The sequence below is a fragment of the Equus quagga genome, unplaced genomic scaffold, assembly GCF_021613505.1.
Source record: "Equus quagga isolate Etosha38 unplaced genomic scaffold, UCLA_HA_Equagga_1.0 153_RagTag, whole genome shotgun sequence".
Classification (NCBI taxonomy): Eukaryota; Metazoa; Chordata; class Mammalia; order Perissodactyla; family Equidae; genus Equus; species Equus quagga.
In genome coordinates, this window is record NW_025796915.1 from 4,036,867 (window position 1) to 4,064,771 (window position 27,905).

Genomic DNA, 27,905 nt, shown 5'->3' on the forward strand with positions numbered 1-27,905 from the left:
TTCATTCACTACCAGCTTTCTACGGGACAGAGAGCAAGTTATTTAACTTCTCTGGACCTCCATTTTTTCTCCCTATAATTTTCACTGGAAAATTATGAAAAATCTGAAAGTGGTCATTCAATAAATGCTAATTTCCTCATGTTGTAATAGGAACTATAACACTTTTCTACCTCAATCTACTATTTGGGACATCAAAAGACATAAAAAATCTTGAACAGAACATACATGTAAGACATTTTTATTATTTATTATCACTTTGAGCTCTGTGCCAGTCAGGGTCTAACAAGTAAACATGGAAACCACTTGAGGATTTAAAACAGAGGGACTTCAATGCAGTGAAAAGTGATGGAAGAAATGAGAGACCCAACAGGGAATGGGGAGACAAATCAGAGGTTAGCATGGGAGCAAAAAGCCACTACCCTCTATAGGGTGGAGGGAGAAAAAGAGAGGAAACATTTTGCTACCAGTATCCAAGGCTGAAGTTACCTGGAAGAAGCTGAAAACAAGATGGTGTGACGGGCAGAAGAAACAAAAGAGATGCTTCCAGAGACCACCCCACTCCTCCAACTTCCCCAAGCAGAGAGAAAGAGGGGAAAGCACTGGCTTCTCCTTCTTCCTGCCCTCCAACCTCCTGCCAGTTCCTCCCATTTGTTAATCCAGCCAGAAATTGCTGACACAAGAGCCTGGGAAGGAATGAAGCCTGCAAGGATCAGCTCCTCACAATATACAGCACAGACAGGAAGTGTAAGGAATGGATCTGACGGCAAACCGGCCCAAGATCAGCAGAAACATCAGTTCTGTTCAGGAACATAAATGATGATGGAGGAGGAGAAGGAAACTGGAATAAATCAGTACTCACTCAAGGATACATGCTACAAGCTGGCTTTTATTATTATTATTATTATTACTAAATCGCTTGCTATCCACCTTGTTTGCTTCTCATGAGCTTAAAACGGGATGAGGAAGAAAAAGTCATATAAAAGATCAATTATGGCTTTACTACATATCCTAGATTATTTAAAATTATTTTACTAACTCAAAACAATAATTATATTTTATTCTTTTTAGGGGTACATGGGTGTGTATCCCCTCATATATATAGCAGTGCCCCCTTATACGTAGGTTTCACTTTCTGCAGCTTCAGTTACCTGTGGTCAACCACAGTCCAAAAGTATTACATGGAAAACTCCAGAAATAAACAATCCTTACGTTTTAAATTGTAAGCCATTCTGAATAATGTGATGAAATCTTGTGCTGTCCTGCTCAGTCTCACCCAGGACGTGAATCATCTCTTTGTCCAGTGTACCCACGCTGTATACGCTATGCTCCCGTTAGTCACTTAGTAGCTGTCTCAGTTATCAGATCAACTATCACAGTATCACAGTGCTCATGTTCAAGTAACCCTTGTTTTACTTAATAACAGCCCCAAAGCACAACTAATGCTGGCAATTCGAATATGCCAAAGAGAAGCCGTATAGTGTTTCCTTAAGTGAAAAGGTGGAAGGTCTCGACTTAACAAGGGGAGAAAAAATCGTTCACTGAGGTTAAGATCAACCGTAACATTTATTACAGTATATTGTTATAATTGGTCTTAAATTTTATTATTATTGTTGTTAATCTCTTACTGTGCCTAATTTATAAATTAAACTTTATCATAGGTATGTTCATATAGGAAAAAACATAGTGTATATATAGGGTTCATTACTATCCGTGGTTTCAAACATCCACTGGGGGTCTTGGAACATATCCCCCATAGATAAGGGAGGACGACTGTACTTATGTATATGACTTTACTTACACATACTTATTTATATGATTTACTTATATAATATGTAATTTGTTTATATATATATATTTGATATATATCTATATCAGTGTTTTCTCCCCTATTATTCCACTCAATGTTCCCATGAGGCTAGTGAGTCATGTAATTCAACAACTATTCTACACTACAGATGAGGAAATTAAGACTCCAGAGGTTAAGTGATTTGCCCACATTCAACAGTTAATTAACAGAAGAGGCAAGGCTATAACTCAGAACTTCAAGGTTACTCATTAAACTTCACCAAGTTTCTGCCCAATCATAAAGGACTTTCCAATTTCAAAATTTAAGTGTTTGTGCTCTCAACTAGACATAACTTAGCAACACAACAAATAATGATTTTAAACTTTTTCTATTATTAAAAAAAATGCAGAACAGGACTTTCAATATATTAAAGTAGTAAGATTTTCAAATTTAAAAAAAAATAACTACAGTTGGCCCTCCACATCCATGGACTCAACCAATCTAGGATCGAAAGGACTAAGATGGTTGCATCTCTACTGAACATGTACAGACCTTTTTCCTTGTTCTTATTCCCTAAACACATTATAGCAACTATTTACATAGTGTTTACATTGTATTAGGTGCTATAAGTAATCTAAAGATGATTTAAAGTATATAGGCAGATATGTGTAGGTTATATACAAATACTACACAATTTTATATAGGGACTTGAGCATCTGTGGATTTTGATATCTGAGGGGGGTCCTGGAACCAATCCCCCAATGGATACTGAGGGACAACTGTTGTTGGGATTTTTTTTTTTTTTTAAAGATTTTATTTTTTCCTTTTTCTCCCCAAAGCCCCCCGGTACATAGTTGTGTATTCTTCGTTGTGGGTTCTTCTAGTTGTGGCATGTGGGACGCTGCCTCAGCGTGGTCTGATGAGCAGTGCCATGTCCGCGCCCAGGATTCGAACTAACGAAACACTGGGCTGCCTGCAGCGGAGCGCGCGAACTTAACCACTCGGCCACGGGGCCAGCCCCTGTTGGGTTTTTTTTTAAGTACACTCTTACAGTAAATCAAAATTGAAACGGCACAGAGAGTATTAAGCAAAAGACCCTCTCCAGTCCTCCTCTTCACTAGAGGTGAACAGTTTCTGGAGTCTTTTCTAAGGAATTTCTATGCACATATAAGCATATGGGCAAATGTACACGTGTACATGTACACAAACGGGATTATATTAAACATATTTGGAAACTGTTTTCATATCTACTGAACCTAAATATATCTTTCCCGCTGACCCAGCAATCCTGCTCCTAGGTACATATGTCTACCCAAAACACATGTACAAGACTTCATGGTGGCATTATGCATAACATCTTAAAATGAAAGTATCCCAAATGCTCATCAAGAGTAAAATAAAAAAATTGGGGTATAGCCCCACAATGGAATGTTATACAACAACGAACAAAACAACCACTACTACACGCAATAACATAGATGAATAAAACAAACATAATTTAGAGCAAAGAAGTCAGATATAAAAAAGTACATACTGAATGGTTCCCTTTATATTAAGTCCAAAAGCAGGCAAATTTGATCTATATAATAGAAGTTAGATTCGAGTAACCACCTTTGGGAGGAGTGGTAGGGGGCATGAGGGAGGCTTCTGGGATGCTGATAATGCTCTTTATCTTAATCAAGATGGTGATTACATAGATATGTTCACTGTATAAAAATTTATTGAGCTGTAAAACTACAACTTATGCACTTTTCTGTATGTATGCTGTAGGTCAATAAAGTGTTAAGAACCAAATTAAACACCTCAATGAAAAAAATTAATTTTTGCAATATCAATGCAGAAGAGAAGGGGGCACACAACTAAGTGTGAGGGTAAAGGTCAAGATTTCCTAGACAAGATACAAAAGACATTAATCATAAAAGAAAAAAATTAATAAATCAGTCTTCATAAAAATTAAAACTTCAGACAATCAAAAGATGCATTAAGAAAGTGAAGAAGTAAGACACATGCTGGGGAAAAAAGTTTACAGTGTATATAATAAACAAAGGACTTGTATCCCAATATGTGAAGAATTCTTACAAATCAATAATAAGAAAACAAATAATCCAATCTAAAAATAGGCAAAAAATTTGAACATTTCTTTCACAAAAGGGATGACCAATAAGTATACAAAAAGGTGTTCAACATCACTAGTCATCAGGATAAAGCAAATTAAAGTCACAATAAGACACTACAACATACCCACCAGCATGTCCAATGCGAAAATGTCTGATAGCAGCAAATGTTGGTAAGAATTTACAGGAACCAGAACTCTCATACTTGCTGGCGGGACAGTAAAATTATACAACCACTCCGAAAAACAGTTGGGCAGTCTCTTATAAAATTAACACATACACTTTACATATGACTCAGCAACTTCACTACCTAAGTACTCGCCAAAGAGAAATGAAAACACATATACACACACAAAGATGTCTAAATGAATGTTCATAGAAGCTTTTACATAGTAGTCAAAAACTGGAAACAACACAAATGTTCATCTGCAGGAGAATGCATAAACACACTGTGGTATATAGATACAATGGAATATTAGACAGCACTTTTAAAACTAAACTGATACATACAGCAACATGAAAGAATCTCAAAAACATTATGTTGAGTAAAAAATGCCAAAAGCTAAATAGTACATACTGTATGACTCCCGTTGTATGAACTTCAAGCACAGACAAGATTAACTATAGGGACAGAAATCAGAATGATGGTCCCCCTAGGGAACTCAAGGGAGGACTGATTGGAAAGTGGCATAAGGAAACTTTCTGGGTGATGAAAATGTTTAACTTGATCTGAATGATCATTACGAGCATATATATTTATCAAAATTCAAGAGTTGGGAACTTATGATTTGTAGATTTTACTAGCACTAGGGAAAAATAGGATGTATACTACCTTCCATAGTAGTATAATGAAAGCATAATAACGTTAAATTAAAAGTTAACATTGTTCCTCAAATAAATCAAACAATTACCATATGATCCAGCGATTCCACTTCTGAGTATATTCACCAAAGAACTGAAAGCAAGGAGCCCCTTTCTGTAGTTGCCACAAGGTGCTGATCCTTCCAAGGAAGCTGGGGCCATGCTGGGGTAAGGCTCTCACTTCATCCTGCGGATAGTGCTGAGCCTGGCAGCCACCAGCCTGGCACTTTCACCTGCATCATCCGGCATGAAGATGATGTGATGGTCATGGAAGATAAGATCAATGCTCTTCGTAAAGCAGCCAATGTATATGTTGAACCTTTCTGTCCAGGCTTGTCTGCAAAGGCTCTGGCCATCATCAACATGGGGAAGCCTCACTTGCAATGTAGGGGCTGTTGGACCTGCCCAGCAGGAAGTCCTGCCCCCTCCACCACTGCTGCCCCAGCTGAGGAGAAGAAAGTGGAAGCAATGAAAAAAGAACCTGGGGCCGGCCCGTGGCCAAGAGGTTAAGTTCTCACACTCCAGCTTCTGCGGCCAAGGGTTTTGCTAGTTCAGACCCTAGGCATGGACCCAGCACCATTCATCAAGCCACGCTGAAGCAGCATCCCATATAACACAACTAGAAGGACCTACAGCTAGCATACACAACTATGTACTGGGGGGTTTCGGGGAGAAGAAAAAAAAAGATTGGCAACAGATATTAGCTCAGGTGCCAATCTTAGAAAAAAGAAAAAGAAAATGGAAAAAAGAACCTGAGGAATCCAATGACAACACGGGCTATGGTCTTTTTGACTAAACCTCTTTTGTAACATGTTCAATAAAAAGCTGAATTCTTAGGGGCTGGCCCCGTGGCCGGGTGGTTAAGTTCGCGCGCTCCGCTGCAGGCGGCCCAGTGTTTCGTTAGTTCGAATCCTGGGCGTGGACATGGCACTGCTCATCAGACCACGCTGAGGCAGCGTCCCACATGCCACAACTAGAAGAACCCACAACGAAGAATACGCAACTATGTACTGGGGGGCTTTGGGGAGGAAAAGGAAAAAATAAAATCTTTAAAAAAAAAAAAAAAAAGCTGAATTCTTAAAAAAAAGAAAAAGAAAGCAGGACTGAAATAAATACTTGTACGCCAATGTTCATAGCAGTGTTGCCAACAATAGCCAATAGACAGAAACAATCCAAATGTCCATCAATGGATGAATGGGTAAACAAAATGTACTATATACATACAATGGAATATTACTCAGCCTCAAAAAGGAATTAAATTCTGACACATGCTACAATATGGATGAACTCTTAAGACATTTTTGCTAAGTATAATAAGCCAGACACAAAAGGACAAATATTGGATGATTCTACCTACTATATGAGGTACCTAGACTAGTCAAATTCATAGATACAGAAAGTAGAACAGTGTTGGATAAAGAAAATGTGGTATATATCAATATATACATACAATGGAATATTATTCCGCCAAAAAAAGAAAGAAATGCTGCCATTTGTGCCATGGATGGACCTTGAGGGCATTATGCTGAGTAAGATAAAGTTAGAGAAATATAAATATTGTATGATTCCATTTATAGGTTGAATCTAAAAAAACAACGCATAGATACAAAGAACAGATTGATGGCTGCCAGAGATGGGGTTGGGGGTAGGCAAAATGGGTGAGTAGGGTCAAAAGGTATAAACTTCCAGTTGTAAGATAAATAAGTTCTGGGGATGTAATGTACAACATGGTGACTAAAGTAAACAATACTATTATATATTTGAAAGTTGCTGAGAGAGTAGATCTTAAAAGTTCTCATTACAAAAGAAAAATTTTTTAACTATGTGAGGTGACAGATGTTAACTAAACTTATTGTGGTAGTTATTTCACAATATATACATCTATCAAATCATCACGTTGTACACCTAAAACAATACAATGTTATAAGTTAATTATATCTCAATAAAACTGGAGAAAAATAAAAAGGGAAAAGAAAGTAGAATGGTGGCGGCTGGGGTAGGGAGGAAAGGGGAGTTATTGTTTAATGGGTACAAAGTTTCAGTTTGGGAAGATGGAAAAGTCTGGAGATGGACAGTGGTGATCGTTGCAGAACAATGTGAAGGTACTTAATGCCACAGAATTATACACTTAAAAATGGTCAAAATGATAAATTATGTTATGCATATTTTGCCACAATAAAATACTACCAATGCTAAGCTCACTAATTTAATCAGTGGAGTGGGAGGGCCAAAAGTCAGACTACAATAGACCAATAGACTAAGAAAACAGAGTTGAAAACATGGAAACAACTAAGATAAACTATCCTTTCAAAAAGCAAATCAATGAGGGGCTGGCCCCATGGCCGAGTGGTTAAGTTCACGCGCTCTGCTGCAGGCGGCCCAGTGTTTCGTTGGTTCGAATCCTGGGCGTGGACATGGCACTGCTCATCAAACCACGCTGAGGCAGCGTCCCACATGCCACAACTAGAAGGACCCACAACGAAGAATATACAACTATGTACCAGGAGGATTTGGGGAGAGAAAGGAAAAACTAAAAATCTTTTAAAAAAAAAAAAAAGCAAATCAATGAAAGTCATTCACTACCACAGTAGAAACAGGGAACTGAGATAACTTTATCAAAGATGCTGTGGGAGCAATTTCATGTAAAATGTTAAGTTGAACTAGATAACATCTAAATTACCTTCCAACTCTACAATTCTGTACACACAAGAACTAAAACATTGGGAAAGGAAAACATATTAATGAAGTCAAAAGCGTGTATCTATAAGATCATTACTGGGAACCAAATATATAGATGGTAATTAGTCTGTAGAACAAACTGCTATATATAATATAAGAAATGACATATTTCTAGAGTATCTGTAACATTCCCAATCTCCACAACCTTTAAATTCTTTAAGAATTACTGACATAGGGGGCCTGCCCTGAGCATAGTGGTTAAGGTCGCACACTCCACTTTGGCAGCCCAGGGGTCATCGGTTTGGATGCCAGGTGTGGACCAACCCACTGCTGTGCTGTGGCGGGCACCCCATATTTAAAATAAGGGGAGATAGGCATAGATGTTAGCTCATGGCCAATCTTCCTCAGCAAAAAGAGGGGGATTGGTGGTAGATATTAGCTCAGGGCTAATCTTTCTAAAAAAAAAAAAAAAGAAGAAGAATTACTGACATAGGGGCCAGCCTAGAGGCATAGTAGTTAAGTTCACATGCTCTGCTTCAGTGGCTCAGGGTTCATGGGTTTGGATCCTGGGTGTGGATCTACATACTGCTTGTCAAGCCATGCTGTGGCAGTGTCCCACATACAAAATAGAGGAAGACTGGCACAGATGTTAGCTCACCAACAATCTTTCTCACCAAAAAAAAAATATAAATAAATAAAACCAAAATTTAAAAAAGTATAAACAAACAAAAAAGAATTACTGACATAAAAAATACACTATAGAAACAACCCAAAAGTCCATCAAGAGATAAATTGATAAACAAAATGTGGCATATAATAACAATGGAATGTTATTCAGCCTTAAAAAGGCATGAACTCTGTACGACATGTTACAATATGGATGAACCTTGAAAGCATTATGCTAAGTGAAATAAGCCAGACACAAAAGGACAAATATTCTACTTAGATGAAATATCTAAAAGAGACAAATTCATGGAGACAGAAAGTAGAATAGAGGTTACCAGGGGCTAGAGGGGAGGGGGAAATGGGGAGTTATTATTTAATGGGTAGACAACTTCTGTTTAGGGTGATGAAAGTTTTAGAAATAGATAGTAGTGATGGTTGTACAATATTGTGAATGTAATTAATGCCACTGAACTATACACTTAAAAATGGTTAAAGAGGTAAATTTTATGTTATGTATATTTTGCCACAATGAAAAAAAACCTCTTCTATTAAAAAATGGTCAGAAAGCAAACTTCAAGCTGAGATCAAGTTTTTCACATGGTAAGCACAGGGTCTCAGGTTGTAGAAAAAACTCATCCTGGGCTATAGCCACCTCAAATTAGGGAAGGTCTTCAATGGAGACTCTTTTAAGGAAGGAAATATACCCAGGAAGTAAATCAATTTCACTCACCTCAATGATGGATAAGGTCCTCAACTGAAGGCGAGAAGAAAGTCACCTGAGGTCATATCATGGGGAGAAATGAAGAGGACTTCAGTAGCCCCATGAAGGATATATTTTCTCAGAAACATCAAGTAGTTCTGATAAACAATTCCAAATAAGAAGTTGCTTGTTCTTGAAAAAGTCCTGATATATTTGGACAAAAATCCCAAATAGAAACTTGTTTATCCTTTCCACAGTTGGTATTCACTACCCTTAAGACTAGAGTCAAGCTAGGATATGGGCCTCTCAAGTTGAGGAACAAAGGGGAGTGGGGGGTGGGGTGGTTGGGAGACAACATCTAAATCCAAACTCAGAATTTCTCAGTCAAAATGCCTTCTACTGCTGCTTGTTCAAATCGAGTCTCTCTTCTTGCTAATCCAACTTCTGTGTGAATTCCTCATGTTCAGTTACCAACTTCCTGCTTTCTACTTTCAAGTATCCTACTATTAAATGAGACCAGTGGTTCTCAACCAGGAACAATTTTGCATACCAGGGGACATCTGGCAATATCTACAGATGTTTTTGGTTGTCACAACTGGGTGCTACTAACATCTACTGGGTAGAGGCCAGAGATGCTGTTAACATCCTACAATATATAGGACAGCTCCCACAACAAAGAATTATCTTCCCCAAAATGTCAACAGCGCCAAGGTTGAGAGAATCTGAACCAGAGGTTAAAAAGACATCTAAAGATTTCACAGAGAAATGTGAAAGCTTTCTGTTCAAAATACCACTTTGATTTTTAATTTGTAAATTAAAGTTCATTAATCCTTAAGGCTGATATTTTTCCTGTTTTCTTCATACTTCCCTATATTTTCCAAATTTCTATAATGAGCTTATATTGATCTTGTCTTCAGAAAATCATAAACATATTTTGAAATAAAGACCACTACCCTCCCTTTTTCTGTAATAGTCTATTTGCCTAAAAACTATTTTCCTTCAGGCTGGCTGTGTCTTTATGTTTTCTACTAACATTTTATCCATTATTGTTCTGTATCTGGAGCAGGAGTGATCAAAACTTGAGTATGCTGCACCATCTTAACTGAAAACCCAGTATGACACCAGAATGCAAGAGAAATTACTGAGTACTATTAAACAAAGTTTTATACAAAACAAACTATTTTCTGATATCCCATTCTTCAGGTCAACCAATTTACATACCTGTACAACATAAAATGTGTGATTCAGATATTCACACTATCTAAATAACAAAAATGTTTTTATCATAAAAGGTAGAGGGAAGTGAAAGAGAAGAAATCAGTAACAGTACTACAAGCAAAGAGTAAGAATAAACACAAGGAAAAAAAGCAGAGATGGAGCATATGACGATGGAAACAGAAGTGAGTTGATTCCTAAAACAACACTGTGGGCAAGGCAGGACTGTCTGACAGTCCCTGTGCATCCTCATTTGCTCCTGTATCCTTACAATACTTATACCATTTGCTTATCTTAATGTTTGTCTGTGCTCTGCAACCAGTAATGATTATCCTTGACTCCTCAAAATTTACTCCATATTAGTTGATTAAACTACTCAATGGTAATCCTATCTCCTTTGTCCATGATTAACAAGCCTATCAATTTGGTCCAATGAAAAGAGTATTACTAGGAGGTTCTGGGAAAAAAAGCTTTCTTGTTTTTAAAAAAGAACCATGGGAAGCCAGATCTTATCTCTGGCAGTAGAAAAATGGAACCTGAATGCCACTGGTAGCTATAATTCAGGAAAAGGCAGGTAGTGGGCAGAGGAGTAGAAAGGCAGAAAGAACTAAGCTTTCATATATCACCAACCCCAGAGCCCACTCTTAATTTAGGGCTTCCTCTTACATAAAACAATATATTTCCTTATTGTTTAAGCCTCTTTTGGTTGGATCTTCTGTGGTTTGCTGATGAAAGCAACTCAGCTAAAACAAGTTCTGAAAAAGATGTACATATCCTTCATACAATCCTGTGTTTCACATTTCTTACTTTTGTTATATTGTGCACATCATAAAAAATAATAGAGAAATGCTGTAGGTACTCCATATTGATAGCAGCTCAACACAGGTTGACATACGGGAAGCCATATCATAGAAAAGAAACCATATTGTAACTTTGAATGACCTCTGACTAACTAACTCAGCTGGATATGGACCCTCCAGGAGATCCACCGGCTCTGTAGATTTTATGACACCCGCTTGTGTATGCACCTCCCAGCTTCGATAAGATGATAACTTTGTTCTTTTAAGTTCCTTAGGAATGTGATGACTCTCAGACAGAGTCTATCTGGTGTGATGAGTCTCAGTCTGTAACACCAGAGGGTCATCATTCCTAACTCTTTCCCCTATAACCCACTGGCCTACCCTAACTGCTTCAAGATTCTGTGCCCCCCTTAAGATGGTTCCTTAGGATGCTAGTCCACCATCTTCTGATTTGCTAGCTTACTCCTTAATAAAATGCCCTTTCTCTATCACGATATTGCCTCAACAATCGGCTTTTGTCTTGTGGCAAGCAGATCATGCCCCTTCACATGGTAACAATATTAATGGTAAGAATACAGGGGCCAGTCGAGTGGTTACATTTGCGCGGTCTGCTTGGGTGGCCCAGGGTTTTGCTGGTTCGGATCCTGGGCGCGGACATGGCACCGCTCATCAGGCCATGCTGAGCCGGCAGCCCACATAGCACAACCACAGGCACTCAAAACTAGAACATATAACTATGTACTGGGGGGCTTTGGGGATAAGAAGGAAAAAAAGAAAAGATGGCAACAGTTGTTGTTAGCTCAGGTGCCAATCTTTAAAAAAAAAAAAAAAGAATATAAATAGCCATTCTGGAAAGTAACTTAGCAAAATTATTAAAATTTAAAATGCACATATTTTGTTCCCAGCAATTCACAATGACTCCTGTTCAAGAACGTCTATTACAGCACATAGTAGTGAAAAATTAGAAACAATATAAATGCTATCAAAAGGAGAAGAAACTGTAATATATCCATACTACAGAATATTATATTTAAAAATAAAGAGGAGCTCTTTACCTATTGACATGGAAAGCCCTCCAAGATATACTGACGTAGCAAAATATGGTATTTACCATTTACATAAAACACCCACATAACAGTAAATTATATATTCCTATTGCTATGTATATATACACATACATACACAATAAAAAGTCTGAATGAAGCACACTAACTGGTCAACAGCGATTACCTCTGGACTGGATGGTGATTTAAGGAGTATTTTAGTTTTCTTGAGGTTGTTCGAACTTTTTATAACAAGAATAGATTCATATATGCCTGGTGTATTTAAAATATTTAAGCAGTTTAAAAATAAAATAAAATCTAAATATCTAAACTTATAAAAAATATACACACTCACTATAGAAGTTTTTAAAATACAGACAGGAACAAAAACAAATTTAAACCCTCCCATGTTCATACTACTTACAGATAATCATGGTTATCATTTTACCATATTTCTTCCCAATCTTCTTATATGTGCATGTTAAGTGAGATATTTATGTACAATTTTAAATCCCGCTTTTTAAAAAGACGCACTATTTTAAATAATTGCATAGTATTTATTTGCATGAAAGAAAAATCACTTAGGCTTGTGTTATTCCTGAATGTGTCAGTTGTTTCCAGTAAATCACTACCATAAATAATCTTCTAATGAACATCTTTGCTTTTAAAAAATATCTTGCACACGTTGAGGATACTTTATTAGAACAAATCTTAGAACAGGAGAACTAGGTTAATCAACATGAACATTTAAAGTTCATGATACTTACTGACAAACTTATTCAGAAGTATTGTGTCAATCCATACCTGCATATTTCTATGCACCGAAGGGTGCTTAACATGATAATTTTTAAATAATAAATAACTTACTCATCACTCTAGTTCCACATGCAACTTAAGACAATGAGGGGAAAAAAGGATGACGCTTAGCTAAAACTTTAATTCCAAAATTAAATCAAGACTAGACTCTCAATTCCTTTAAATCTACCTTCCTTTCAGACTAAGGAGAGAGAAAAGAATGTTGAAAAAGACTTTTTTTTTTTAACTGAATGGTACTGAATAAGGTTCTGAGTCAAATTTTTCAAGAAAATGGTGAAATAATTGAAGCATACATCTCTTAAAGAAAAAAAAAAAAAAGACATGAATTAATCACTGCTAAAATAAGCCTAACCTCAACAACAAAAAGACAGACTACCCAATTTAAAAACAGGTAAAGGCTATGAACAGACATTTCTCCAAAGAAGATATACAAATGGCCAATAAGCACATGAAAAGATATGCACAACATCCTTAGTCATTATGGAAATGTAAATCACAATCACAATGAGACACCTTTTCACACATACTAGGATAGCCATTTCATCTTTTTTTAACGTATGTTTTTTAAAGTATACTTGCTTTTTTTTTTTTTTTAAGATTTTATTTTTTCCTTTTTCTCCCCAAAGGCCCCCGGTACATAGTTGTATATTCTTTGTTGTGGGTCCTTCCAGTTGTGGCATGTGGGACACGCCTCAGCGTAGTTCAATGAGCAGTGCCATGTCCGCGCCCAGGATTCGAACCAATGAAACACTGGGCCGCCCACAACGGAGCACGTGAAGTTAACCACTCGGCCACGGGGCCAGCCCCTAAGATAGCCATTTTTTTTTTTTTAAAGATTTTATTTTTTTTCCTTTTTCTCCCCAAAGCCCCCCGGTACATAGTTGTATATTCTTTGTTGTAGGTCCTTCTAGTTGTGGTATGTGGGACGCTGCCTCAGCGTGGTTTGATGAGCAGTGCCATGTCCGCGCCCAGGATTCGAACCAACGAAACACTGGGCCGCCTGCAGCAGAGCATGTGAACTTAACCACTTAGCCACGGGGCCAGCCCCCCTAAGATAGCCATTTTAAATAAAAGCAGCAGCAGCAGAAAATAACTACTGGCAAGGATGTGGAGAAACTGGAGCTCTTGTACATTGCTAGTGGGAATGTAAAATGGTGCAGCGGCTAGAAAACAGTTTGGCATTTCCTCAAAAAGCTAAACATAGGTATGTTTATGATCCAGCAATTCCATTCCTAGGTATATACCCAAAAGAAATAAAAGCAGGAACTCAAACAGAAACTTGTACACTAATGTTCACCGCATTATTCAGAATAGCCAAAAGTTGAAAACAATCCAAATGTCCATTAACAGATGAATGGATAAACAAATTATTACATACATACAATGAAATACTATTATTCTGCCTTAAAAAGGAATGAAGTTCTGACACATGCTACAATATGAATTTAAATTAAACCTTTAAAACATTATGTTAAGTATATTATGCCAGACACAAAAGGACAAATATTTTATGATTCTGCTTATATGTGCTGACCTTAAAAAACGGCCAGTTACTCAAAAGAAACTAGAATCAAAACAAAGAGACAACTCACCAATTGGGAGAAAATATGTGCAAATCATATATGTGACAAGGGGTTAATCTCCATAATATATAAGGAACTCACACAACTTAATAAAAAAAGAAACAACCCGATCAAAAACTGGGCAGAGGATATGAACAGACATTTTTCCAAAGAAGATATACAGATGGCCAGTAAACATATGAAAAGATGTTCAACATCACTAATCATCAGGGAAATGTAAATCAAAACTACACTAAGATACCACCTTTCGCCTGGTAAAATGGCTATAATCACTAACACTAAAAATAAGAAATGTTGGAGAGGGTGTGGAGAAAAGGGAACCCGCCTACACTGCTGGTTGGGAATGCAAACTGGTGCAGCCACTATGGAAAACAGTATGCAGATTCCTCAAAAAACTAAAACTAGAACTACCATACAACCCAGCTATCCCACTATTGGGTACCTACCCAAACAATTTGAAGTCAACAATCAAAAATAACATATGTACCCCTATGTTCATTGCAGCACTATTCACAATAGCCAAGACATGGAAGCAATCCAAGTGTCCATCGACCAAAGATTGGATAAAGAAGATGTGGTATATATACACAATGGAATACTACTCAGCCAGAAAAAAAGACAAATTCATCCCATTTGCAACAACATGGAAGGACCTAGAGGGAATTATGCTAAGTGAAATAAGCCAGACTGAGAAAGACAAACACCAGATGATTTCACTCATATGTGGAATATGAAACCCACGGACACAGAAAACAGTTCAGTGGTTACCAGGGGAAGGAGGTTGGGAGATGGGCACAGGGGGTGAAGGGGAGCACTGATGTGGTGACAGACAAGAAATAATGTACAACTGAAATCTCACATTCATGTAAACTATTATGAACTCAATAAAAAAAAATCCAGTTATTCCTCCAGCAAAACTAAGTTTCTTCAGGATCAACAAAGAATTGCAATTCAGTGTCTGCAGCCAAAGTGAGCCACTGTACAAGTCCTGAGCAACAAAGGAAGGAAAAACTCTTCACAGAGGGGGAAAGAAAGGGGATTGGGAGGCTATTGTAAACAAAGACCCCATGGGAGGAGACTGGGAGTTGAAATGTAGTGGCTTTTCATTGGCTGAGTTGTGACTGTCTCTCATTGGCTGAGTTTTCTGCTGGTCAAGAAGAGAGTCTTTCTTCTTCCTGTTCAGCTATGCTATCTATGTAGGGCAGGAAAGTTTCCCCTTCTGGCTTCCCAACTACATTTTATATAAAGTTTCTGTTTATTAATTTTCACATATGAAATATCTAGAATAGGCAAATTCATAGAGACAGAAAGTAGAAGAGAAGTTACCAAGGACTAGGGGGAAAGCGGAAATGGAGTTACTGCTTAGTGGGTACAGATGGGGCCCACCAGGTGTTGCAGCAGTTAAGTTCACACGTTCTGCTTCGGGGGCCCAGAGTTTGCTAGTTCAGAACCCAGGTGCGGACCTACGCACCGCTTGTTAAGCCATGCTGTGGTAGGTGTCCCACGGATAAAGTAGAGGAAGATGGACAAGGATGTTAGTTCAGGGCCAGTCTTCCTCACCAAAAAAAGAAGAGGATTGGCAGCAGATGTTAGCTCAGGGCTACTCTTTCTAAAAAAAAAGAAAAAGAAAAAAGGGTACAGAGTTTCTGTTTGGGGTGATGAAAGAGTTTTAGAAAGAGTGCTGATAGTTGCGCAACGTTGTGACAAATAGAAATGGCAAGCAATACAATATACTGGGGTATATGAGGAAGCCATTTGCTGTAAACCTAATTTGGCCTGACTTTGTTTCTTCCAAAAGAGCCTGACATGGCCGTTGAGCATGCATTGTATATCTGCTTTAAACATTTACTATGGCAAGAACAAATGCCCCTAAGATAAAAGTGCAACTTTCCCCCACATTAGCATTTCCTTAAGGATAAGCATCTTTCCTTAGGCTAGGAAGTGATTGCTGGGCTCACCTGTGACCACTCAGCTCAAGACAATAGACCTGCCACCTTGCTGTGTCCATCAATCACTGTGCCAACAGAGCAGTCTCGCGACTATTGTAAAAGGACATTTCAATCCTATGTGAAACATCCTCTTTGGGGGTATATAACCGCTCTGTACACCCCACTTTTTGGGTGCCCTTACTTCCTTCAAGAAGAAAGGCCCCGGGCCATGGTCCTCACATTTTAGCTCAGAATAAACTCACCCAAATTTTCATTTATAGATTGGTTATGGATTATTTTCATCTACAGTTGTGAATATAATTAATGCCATTGGATAGTACATCTAAAAATGGTTACAATAGCAATTCAAAAAAATGATAATGCAATATATCAAAGCCATTGAATTGTACACTTTAAATGGGTGAATTGTAGGGTTAAAAAGAAAAGAAGCCTCTCTATATGTGAATGAAAATAAAGAATTTGTTATATGCATGCAGATTTTATTAGAAAGGCTCTCTCTCATAGGAACTCCTTTAAAATTTTTTTTTTTTTTAAAGATTTTATTTTTTTCCTTTTTCTCCCCAAAGCCCCCCGGTACATAGTTGTATATTCTTCGTTGTGGGTTCTTCTAGTTGTGGCATGTGGGACGCTGCCTCAGCGTGGTTTGATGAGCAGTGCCATGTCCGCGCCCAGGATTCGAACCAATGAAAGACTGGGCCGCCTGCAGCGGAGCGCGCGAACTCAACCACTCGGCCACGGGGCCAGCCCCTCCTTTAAAATTTTTTTAATTTTAAATAATTTCAGGTTTAGGGAAGAGCTGAAAAAATAGTGCAAAGAATCCCTGCAAAACGTTCACCTGCAATCCCCAAATGTGAAGATTTTGCCCCATTTTTTATCATTCTCTCTATACATAAATTTTTTCTGGAAGATTTGTCAGAAAGTAAGCTGCTGCTGATTTCCCTTTAGTGCAAAAAAACTTTATAATCTCCAGAAAAAAAAGAACATTCTTACATAATCTCAATAAAATTATCAAAATTAACATTGATACAATACTATTATTATCTATTATCTACTCTACCATCCTTATTCAAATTTTAACAAATGTCCTAATAATTTCCTTGGAAGCAAAAGAAGAGTCTTTAATTTTAAAACATTTTAAATTATGGTTTTTTGCTCTAGAATCAAATCTAGGACCAGGTGTTGCTTTCAGGTGTCATGTCTCTTTGGTCTTCTTTAATCTTTCTCTTTCAGGATCTTGATTTTTTTTTTTTTTTGAAAATGCAGGCTGGTTATTTTGTAGACTGTCCCTCAATTTGGGTTTGTCTAATACTTCCTCAGGATTAGACTGAAGGTATTATTTTTGGCAGGAATATCACAGAAGTGATTTAGGAGGCACAGGATATTGATTTGTCCTATTATTGTGATGTTTATTACTTGGTTAAGGTGGTTTTTAGTAGGTTTTCCCACTATAAAGTTACTACTTTATAATTAAGTAGTATTATAGAGAGACGCTTAGAGACTTAGATAAACATCCTCTTTCTCATCAAACTTTCACCCCATTAAGGACTCTTGCATGAGTCAGTTATTGCTATGATGGCTGCCAAATGGTGATTTTCTAATTCTATCATTCCTTCTACACTTATTAGTTATCATTCTATTTTATAAAAAAAGAGCTTTTCCTTTTCCTTCATGTATTATTTATTAGTATATTTTTATCAGTATGAACTGCTATATTCTTATTTTATTCAACGTGTTATAATTCATTACAATGATTACCTGAGGCTTAAATCATTCCAGAATTGGCCAGTGGCCAGTGAAAGACCTTCAAACCCACTCCTACATCTTTTTGACAAATTCCCATCGCTCTGTAGGCCATTCCTTACTTTCTGGCACATGATGTCCCAGGTTCGTCTTGTACTTTCCTAGCCTTAGCCATGGAATTAGGCATTTCTCTGGAGAATAATATCTAGAAATTAAGACCTGGGAACTAACTATGCTCACTGTTACTAGGATGTCACTGCTGCTAACCCTTCTCAGTGGACAGAATTACAGAAAAATATATTCTACACCTATGTATCTATAGTAAAAACCATGCGTTCAATACTAATACCTCCAATTCCAATCTAGGGTTTGGTAAAAATTGTGAAATTTATGCCAATAAATTTGAAAACTTGGGCTTTAAAACTTCCTTGAAAGATATAAACTCCCAAAGCTCGCTCAAAAAGAAACAGATAACCTGTCTAGACTTATATTTATTAAAGAAATTGAACTTGTAGTTGAAAACACTTCTACAAAGAAAACTCCAGGCCCAAATGGCTTCATAGGAGGATTCCAGTAAATATTTAAAGATGAAATTAGTCAATTCCCTACAAACTCTTCCAGAAAATTAAAGAGGAGAGACTATTTCCCAAATCATTTATGAGATGGTCAGCATTACCCTATACCAAAATCAAACAAAAACATTATAAGAAAAGAAAATTATATACCAACACCATTCAGGAACACTGATGCAGAAGTCCTTAACAAAAATTTTAGGAAATCAAATCTAATAATACATAAAAAGAAAAACATCCTATCTGTGTGAGTTTTACCTCAGGAATGCAAGGCGGGCTCAATATTCAAAAATTGATTGGTGTAATTCACCATTAGAAAAGAAAAACAACATGATCATCTCAATAGATGCAGAAAAAGCATTTGGCAAAATTGAACATCCATTTGTGGTAAAAATCTCTCAGTAAAATAGGAATAGAAGGATACTTCCTCAACGTAATGAAGTGCATTTACACAAAACCTAGAGGTAACATCACATTTAATGGTGGCAAAAAGAATGTTCTCCTGTGAACAAGGTTCTCACTGCTCTTATTCAACAACATATTGAAGATCCTAGCCTGTACAATTAGGTAAGAAAAAGATAAGTTAAAGACAGACAAATTAGAAATGAAGAAATAAAATGATCTCTATTCACACCACTGTCTATATTTTAAAAATACCAAGAATCTATGAAAAAGCTACTAGAATCAGTAAGTCTAGAAACGTTGCAGGAAACAAGGTTAATATATAATTGTATTTCTATACACTAACAATGAACAATTGGGAATTGAAATAAATAAGAATTAACATGTACCACAGCACCAATAAACATGACTTAGGTATAAATTTAACAAAATATGTGCAAGATCACTATGCTGAAAACTACAAAACGCTAATGAAAGAAATCAAAGAACACCTAAATCAATGGTGAGATAAATCATGTCCATGAATTTAAAAACTCAATATTGTTAAAATGTCAATTCTCCCCAAACTGATCTACAGCTTCAATGTAACTGTTATCAAATTTTCAGAGGATAAATTGTAGAAAACAACAGATTCTAAAACTTATGTGAGAGGCAAAGAAACAAGAACAGACAAAACAATTTTTAGAAAGAACAATGTTGGAGGGCTAACAATACCTGATTTCAAGACTCACCTAAAGTTACAGTAATCGGCAGGCTACTGGCAAATACACAAACATATAGATATATGGAAGATAATAGAGAGTGCAGAAATAAATCCACAATTATACAGTCAACTGATTTTCAACAAAGATGCTGAATCAAATCAATGAAGCAAAGATAGCCTTTTCTATAAATGGTGCTGAAAGAACTGGACATCCATATGTTAAAAAAACCTCAATCTATACTCTGCACTATATACAAAAACTTAATGCAAAATGGATCATAGACAAAAATGTAAAACATAAAAGTATAAAACTTCTAGGAGAAAACATAGGAGAATATCTTTGTGACCTTGGGTTAGGCAAACATGTCTTAGATATTACACCAAAAGCATGATTCATAAAAGAAAGAAATTGATAAATTAGGCTTCATCAAAATTAAAAATATCCATTTTTCCAAAGACACTGTGAAAAGCATGAAAAGACAAGCTTCAGACAGAGAAAATATGTCAAATAACCTATCTGATAAAGATAAACATAACTTGTTCCCAGAATATATAAAGAACTCTAAACATTTAATATTAAGAAAACAAAGAATTGAATTTTTTTCAAAGTGAGCAAATTATTTAGACACTTCCCCAAAAAAGACACAGGGATTATGGACAAGCACATGAAAAGATGTTCAACATCAACAGTCATCAAGAAAACGCAAACTGAAACAATGGTGCAATACCACTATATATCCACTAGAAGGGTTTTTTTAGTTTTTGTTTTTGTTTTTACAAAAAACTGAAAATTACCAAGTGCTGACCTGGATGTGGAGTAACCGGAGCACACATACTTTGCAGATGGAAATACAAAATAGTGTAACTACTTTGGTAAACAGCTCGGTAATTTCTAATAAACTTAACTATATTCACAATACTATTCAGCAATCTCACTCTAAGGTACTTACACAAGTGAAATGAAAACATGTTCACACAAAAACCATAAGCAAATGTTTATAGCTGCTTTATTTGTAATAGCCAAAAGCAGAAAAGAACCCAAATGTCCTTCAACTGATGAACAGATGAATAAGCTGTGGCATACATATAAAACTGAATACTGCTGTTCATCAACAAAAAGAAACTCAGACACACAATAACATGGATAAATCTCAAAAACATTATGCTAAGTGAAAAAAGCCCCCCGAAAGGTTACATAATGTATGATTCCATTTATGTGATGTTCTGGAAAAGAAAACTATAGGAAGAAAAAAAAAAGATCTATGGTTGCCAGCAATTGGAAGTGGAAGAAGTTTACTACAAAGTCAAGGTGAATTTTTGAGGGTGATTAAGCTGTTCTATATCTTCATTGTGGTGGGGGTGGGTACATGCTATTTTCATTTGTCAAAACTCCTAGAACTTTATACTAAAAGAAGGTGAATTTTGGGCCGGCCAGGTGGCGTATTGGTTAAGTTCAGTGCACTCCGCATCAGTGGCCTGGAGTTCAAGGGTTCAGATCCCAGGTGTGGACCTACACACTTTTCATCAAGCTACGCTGTGGTAGCATCCCACATGCAAAATAGACGAAGACTGGCACAGATGTTAGCTCAGCAACAATCTTCCTCAAGCAAAAAGAGGAAGATTGGCAACAGATATTAGTTCAGGGCCAATCTTCCTCACCAAAAAAAAAAAGGGGGGGTGAATTTTACTGTATGTAAACTATACTTTAATTACCATGCAAACACTAGTCAAAACAAAACTAGAATGGCTATATTCTCATCAAAGTAGACTTCAAACAAGGAATATTATGAAGGATAGGGGAGGGACATCACATAATGATAAAAGGGTCAATTCACCAAAAAGTCAAACAATCCTAAATGCATGTGCATCCAACCACATCTTTGAAATAAAGCAAAAATTGATAGACTGAAAATAGAAATAGACAAATCCATAATTATGTTTGCATAATTCAATACTCTTCTCTCATTAAGGATATCAGTATCTTTCCAGAAAGAATATTAATATCTGTATCAATAAGTATATAGAACAGTATCAATCAACTTGACTTAATTGACATTTATAGAATATTCCATCCAACAGAAGCATAGTATGCATTCGTTTTGAGGCATATGGAACATTCACCAACATAGACCACATTCTGGGCCATAAAACAAACCATATAAAGTATGTTCTCTAACCATAATAGAATTAAACTAGAAACCAATAACAAAAAGACATCTGGAAAATTCTTCAAATATATGGACATTAATCAATACCTTTCTTAATAGTCATGGGTCAAAGCAGAATACAAAGAAAATTTTAAAATATTTAGAATTGCACAAAAGTTAAAAAACATTTGAAATGTGTATGAACCAGTTAAGCACTGCTTAAAAGGAAATGTAAAGTACTAAATGTTTATAAAAGAAAAGAAGATCTCAAATCAGTGATCTAAGTTTCTACCTTAAGAAATTGCAAAAAGAGCAAATTATACACAAGACAATATTAGATAAGAGCAGAAATCAATGAAATTGAAACAGAAAAGAAATAGAGAAAAAGCAATAAAATCAAAAGCTGGTTCTTTGAAAAGATCAATAAAATGTATAAACCTCTAGCCAGACTGATCAAAGAAAAAAAAGAGAGAAGACATAAATTATCAAAATCAAGAACAAGAGAGGGAACATCACTACATCCTACAGACATTAAAAGGAACATATAGGAGTATTATGACCTTTATGCTAATAAATTTGATAACTGGGACAAAACAGACAAACTTCTCTGAAAGAAAAAGATTGTCAAAGCTCTCTCTAAAGAAATATATAACTAGAATAGTCCCATATCTATTAAAGAAATTGAGTTTGTACTTAATCTTCCAAGAAAGAAAAATCTAGGCCTGGATTGCTTCACTGTCACATTCTAGCAAACATTTGAGAAAGAAAGAAACCAATTCTATACAAAATCTTCCAAGAAATGGAAGTGGGAATAGTTCCCAACTCATTTTGAGGCCAGCATAACTCTGATAACAAAAATAGACCAAAGCATGGCAAAAAAAGAAAACTACAGACCAACATCCCTCATGAGCACAGCTGCAAAAATCCTTAAGAAAATATTAGCAAACTGAATCGGCAATAGATAAAAAGGCTAATACATAATGACCATGGGGAGTTAATCCAGAAATGCAAGGTTGGTACCACATCCCCAAATTCAATCGCTGTACTTCACTATATCAACAGATAAAATTATGGGTTATGGAAGCAAGAAATTAAGGGCAGGTTAAGAGCAGGTTAAACCCTTGATATTTTAGGTGTCTATATCACCACCTTGCACAACTTCAAGGGCATCATCTATATTATGGTCATTGTATTCTACGTGAATGATGCCCCCGGCACTATGCGATACAGTGGTATTGCAAACGTATGAATGGTTGTCCAAAAGGCAATGCAACCTTGAGCTGGACTATCAGAAATAAAAGACCCAGATGAAGAGATTTTATCCTCCAAACATTCCACTTGGCCCTGTTCACACCATACCCAGAATATTCTGTTTAGTCCTGAACTCTATACCTCCAAGAGGTCCGATGAATTTCACCAGAGGACCAAAGCAATAACAGCAAGAGAGTTCTAAACATTTCATGTGAAAAGAGTTGAAGAAATTAGAAATGTTAAACTTTCAGAAGAAAGGAACTAGGGAGCATATATTGCACTTTAATTATTTATTTATATTCAATACGCCCTGAAGACTGTCAATTCTCTTAGGGCAGAAGTCATGCCCTATTTATCTTTGTATTCCAAACACCTATCACAGGTCCTGGAACCTGCTAAGTACTCAGCTGTATGAGGGGTTCAAGAACAGGAAAAACTAAACATTCATAATAGAAATCAGAAAGTGGTTGTTTTGCAGAGGAGAAGAAAGAAAGAATTGATGGGAAGGGCACTACAGCACTGTTAAATTTTATAGCAGAACATGTCAAATGCGTCCCTTTTCCCCACAGCTATAAACTTTGTAACTCATTAGCCTGAATTGAGCATGTGCCAATTCTTGATCGATGTATACTAATTACAACTCTCCTGGACTGGGAGTCAAACCAAACAAACCACAGGGTTTGACTCTGGAGGAAGCGTGGAAAGAATACTGGAGAGACAATCACAATACTTACTAGCGCCACCTAACTAGCCAAATCACCCCAGTGATTAAATGAAGTGACAGCCCAGCAAGATGATTCTCATGTCCAGAAATGGTGTAAAAAATATTAGCAATTATGTTAGATGTCGGCAGAATTACACCTAAATTTCACAAATAATCTAAACTATAGACGTACTGCTCTTTCAATAAAAGATGTATCCCCGAAAAACTCTTTGAACATAACTTCCTGAAAGGCAATCATATTTTCCAACAACTTGTCTTATAATTTCAAAGAGTAACAGAAATGTCCCAAGTAAATTAAACAATTTACTGACAAAATCAACTTTAAAACTCTTAGCAGACAAGAGGAAAACACATGCTGCAAAAGGGGGAATAGCCTGGTAGCCATAATTCAGGTACACAGACAAGAGCTCACACGAGACCCTGGCAAGCAGGCCCTTCAACTCAGCTCTGTTTTCCTCACCTAGATAATAATAAATAAATGAATATATAATAAAATAGATAGTCTCCTCTGCTAAATAAATAAATCAGGGATTACATAATGCCTGATGAGTAGCAAAGACACCCAGTCCGTTAGACACGGGAGACTATCCAATATAGCTATCTACAACCTGATGCAAACCCTCCTAAGACTTTATAGGTTAACAAATGAAGGAATCTCTTCCTCTAAATAAAATATATACCATATCTCTACCAGATTTTAAAATGCAGCTCTTTACAGTATAGGTCCTCACCAACTCAGCCTTCCCCAAATGAATTTTTATAAAACCTCACACTTATTTAACATATACATATGAGATTATTTGAGGCCTGATATATACAATGGGAACTTTAGAGTGGTTTCTCCACACACAGAAAATTAACACACAATTTACATAACAATAAAACCCCATTTAAATACATTTACAGGTAAAATCAATCCCCTAATATCTAACAACTCCTTAAAATAAAAGCTAGATATGGCAGAACATTTAGACTATTAACTGCTTTTCCCCAACACTCACATTTTATAAGCTCTAATGCATACAGAATACTAGAAAGACCCAATAAGACAGAGAAATCTGTGTAAATATACCCATACAAGGAAACTGCATACAGACCTTTTTTCAACTGGGGTTTCTGAGATTCAGCAGATGCAGAAAACTGAGTTCTCTGAAATGAAAGAAGTCTATGTTAGAGCACCACCATAAATCTTGATAACTTAAGTAAGCTTTCAAATAACCATAATCAGTAGCTCTCCAATCATGCAATTAATCAATCAACTACATATAGATACAAAAACTTATTTATAACATGGTTTAAAAAACAAATGTCGTCGTACTTTTGCTATCCAAACTATTAATAATGTGTAATGCATATTTATAACATACATTTATGTGTATTTATAACGTGTAATTATAATGCATGATAAAATGTGTACAGATACATGCACTAAGATCTTAGACACTACATATTAGTATTATATTTAATGCTACACATATGAGGCCAAACCAGAAAAGTGGTAACTTTGATAAACTGCAGTTTATGAGGTCATCTACACAGAAACCATTTCTAGGAGGCACTCAATTCTAGGAGGGAGTTCTGTTAATGGGACATTATTTAATATAATAGATACTATCTTACACCATACAGAAAGTCTCCAAATGGATTTTTCTTATACATATCTACCTCCTATGTTATATATGATATGGTATGATATAAGCAAAAATAACAGCTGAAAATTTCCAGAAGTAATGAAACATTAATCTTTAGATTCTGGATGCTCAACCAATCCTGACCAGGTTAAATTAAAATGAATCCACATTTAGATACAACATAGAGACCTGTACCAGAAAAAATAAGTTCTTAAAAGCAACCAAAGAAAAAAACATATCAGCAGATTACCGAAAAAGAAAGGACAGTTGCATTAGACAGCTGACTTCTCAACAATTGAAAATGGAATATCACATTAAAACATTCTAAGAACAATTACTCTCAAGTGTCAGGTACTAAGTAAAGCGCGTGTTAATTCAGACACAAGGTCCGCAAACTATGGCTTCAGGTCACATCCAGCCCATTTCTATATGGCCAACAAACTAAGAAAGTTTTTTACATTTTTTTAATAGTTAAAAAAAGTACTATTTTGGGGCTGGCCCCGTGGCCGAGTGGTTAAGTTCACGCGCTCCGCTGCAGGCAGCCCAGTGTTTCGTTGGTTTGAATCCTGGGCGCAGACATGGCACTGCTCATCAGACCATGCTGAGGCAGCGTCCCACATGCCACAACTAGAAGAACCCACAACGAAGAATATACAACTATGTACCGGGGGGCTTTGGGGAGAAAAAGGAAAAAATAAAATCTTTAAAAAAAAAAAAAAGAAAAAAAAAGTACTATTTCATAACACACGAAAATCATAAAAAATTCAAATTTCAGTGTCTATAAACAAAATTTTATAATAAACCAAACACATGCTTACACATCATCCATGGTTGCTTCTGCACTAACTGCACAGTTGAGTTACCTTGTGACAGAGACTGTATGGCCCACAAAGCCCAAAATATTCATTATTGGCCCTTTACAAAAATAGTTTACCAACCCCTGATCTAAACTCTTACACCAATCAAAACTAACTTTCAAGAACAATGGCAAATTAAAAAGATTTTCAGGGCCTGGCCTGGTTGCACAGTGGTTAAGTCCAGCACGATCTGCCTGGGCTGCCTGGGTTCGCAGTTTTGGATCCCAGGCACAGACCTACACAACTTGTCAAGCTATGATGTGGCAGCAACCCACATACAAAACAGAGGACGAATAACACAGATGTTAGCTCAAGGCTAATCATCCTTAAGCAAAAAAAACAAGAGGAAGATTGGTAACAGATGTTAGCTCAGAGCAAATCTTCCTCACCAAAAAGAAAAGAAAAAGACTTTCAGACAAATACAATTTAAGAGTTTTTAGACTCACTAAATAAACTTTTAAAGGACATACATTAGGAAAAGGAAACTAACCCCAGAATGGGGGAGTGGAATAAGCATAGGAATTGGTAAAATATGGAAGTATTCTAAGCATCTACTGACTGAATAAAACAACAACAAAAAGTATACTTTGTGGTGTTGAACTGAGAAATACAAAAACTACAAAACTAAACAACAATGGCATGCATCAGCAGAAGGCAACTGGGAATAAAGCATTCAATGATCCCTGTATTATTCAGATTTAAGTTTGAAATTTAAGTTAAATATGTGTTATAAAAAAATCGAGGTACTCACTAAAGGAAGACTAAGGAATGGAGCATCTAACTTCCAAGGAACAAAATGAGAAGAGCAGATCGGAGAGAAAAAGACAGACAACTAAGCCAAAAAAAAAAAAAAAGCAAGAAAAGGAGAAAAAAATGAAATTCTCCAGGTAAAAGACAGATTATCAAGATAGATGTTTTCAAAAATCTAGATGTATGCTATTTGTATAAAGACACGTCCAAAACATAAGAGCAAAGAAAAACAAAGTAAAGCAATTGGAAAAGACGCACCAGAAAAACAGAAACCAAAACATAACCACAGTAGCAACATTAACATTACACAAAACAGACTTCAAGAGAAAAAGCTTTATCAGGAAAATGAAAATGAATTTAAACAGACTGAAGACTAAAATAGAAAAAGCAAATTTTAAAACTTTTAGGAAAAAAATAGAGGGTAGAGAAGGATTACTTCAATAAGATATAAAAGCACAAATCAATTAAGAAAAGATCTAAATATTCAACTACATTAAAATTAAGAACTTGTGTTTCAAAAAAGAAGTGAAGATACAAAACTAAGAGAAGACAACTGTAATACAAAACAAAACCAAAAAAAAAAAGACAAAGGATTAGCAGTCAGAAACAATAAATAACCACAAATCAATACAAAAAGTAAGCAGCAAAGTAGCAAAATAAGAAAAACATATGTGGGGCTAGCCCCATGGCCGCATGATTAAATTCGCATGCTCTATTGTGGCGGCCCAGGGTTTCACCAGTTCGGATCCTGGGCACAGACATGGCATCGCTCATCAAGCCATGTTGAGGCGACATCCCACATAGCAGAGCCAGAAGGACTTACAGCTAAAATATACAACTATGTACTGGGGGGCTTTGGGAAGAAGGAAAAAAAAAACCCAGAATATTGGCAACAGATGTTAGCTCAGGCGTCAAT

The 27,905-nt window shown here is 36.3% G+C and overlaps 1 protein-coding gene across 2 annotated transcripts in view; it reads right to left on the reverse strand.

Moving 5' to 3' along the window:
• LOC124233093 (Bardet-Biedl syndrome 4 protein-like) overlaps positions 1–27,905 on the reverse strand; it is a 188,414-nt gene that overhangs the window by 30,292 nt on the left and 130,217 nt on the right. For both annotated transcript variants that reach the window (XM_046650201.1, XM_046650202.1), the window contains one exon: positions 24,849–24,900. In XM_046650201.1, coding sequence (XP_046506157.1) covers positions 24,849–24,900 — 52 coding nt within the window. The remainder of the gene's footprint in view (positions 1–24,848; positions 24,901–27,905) is intronic.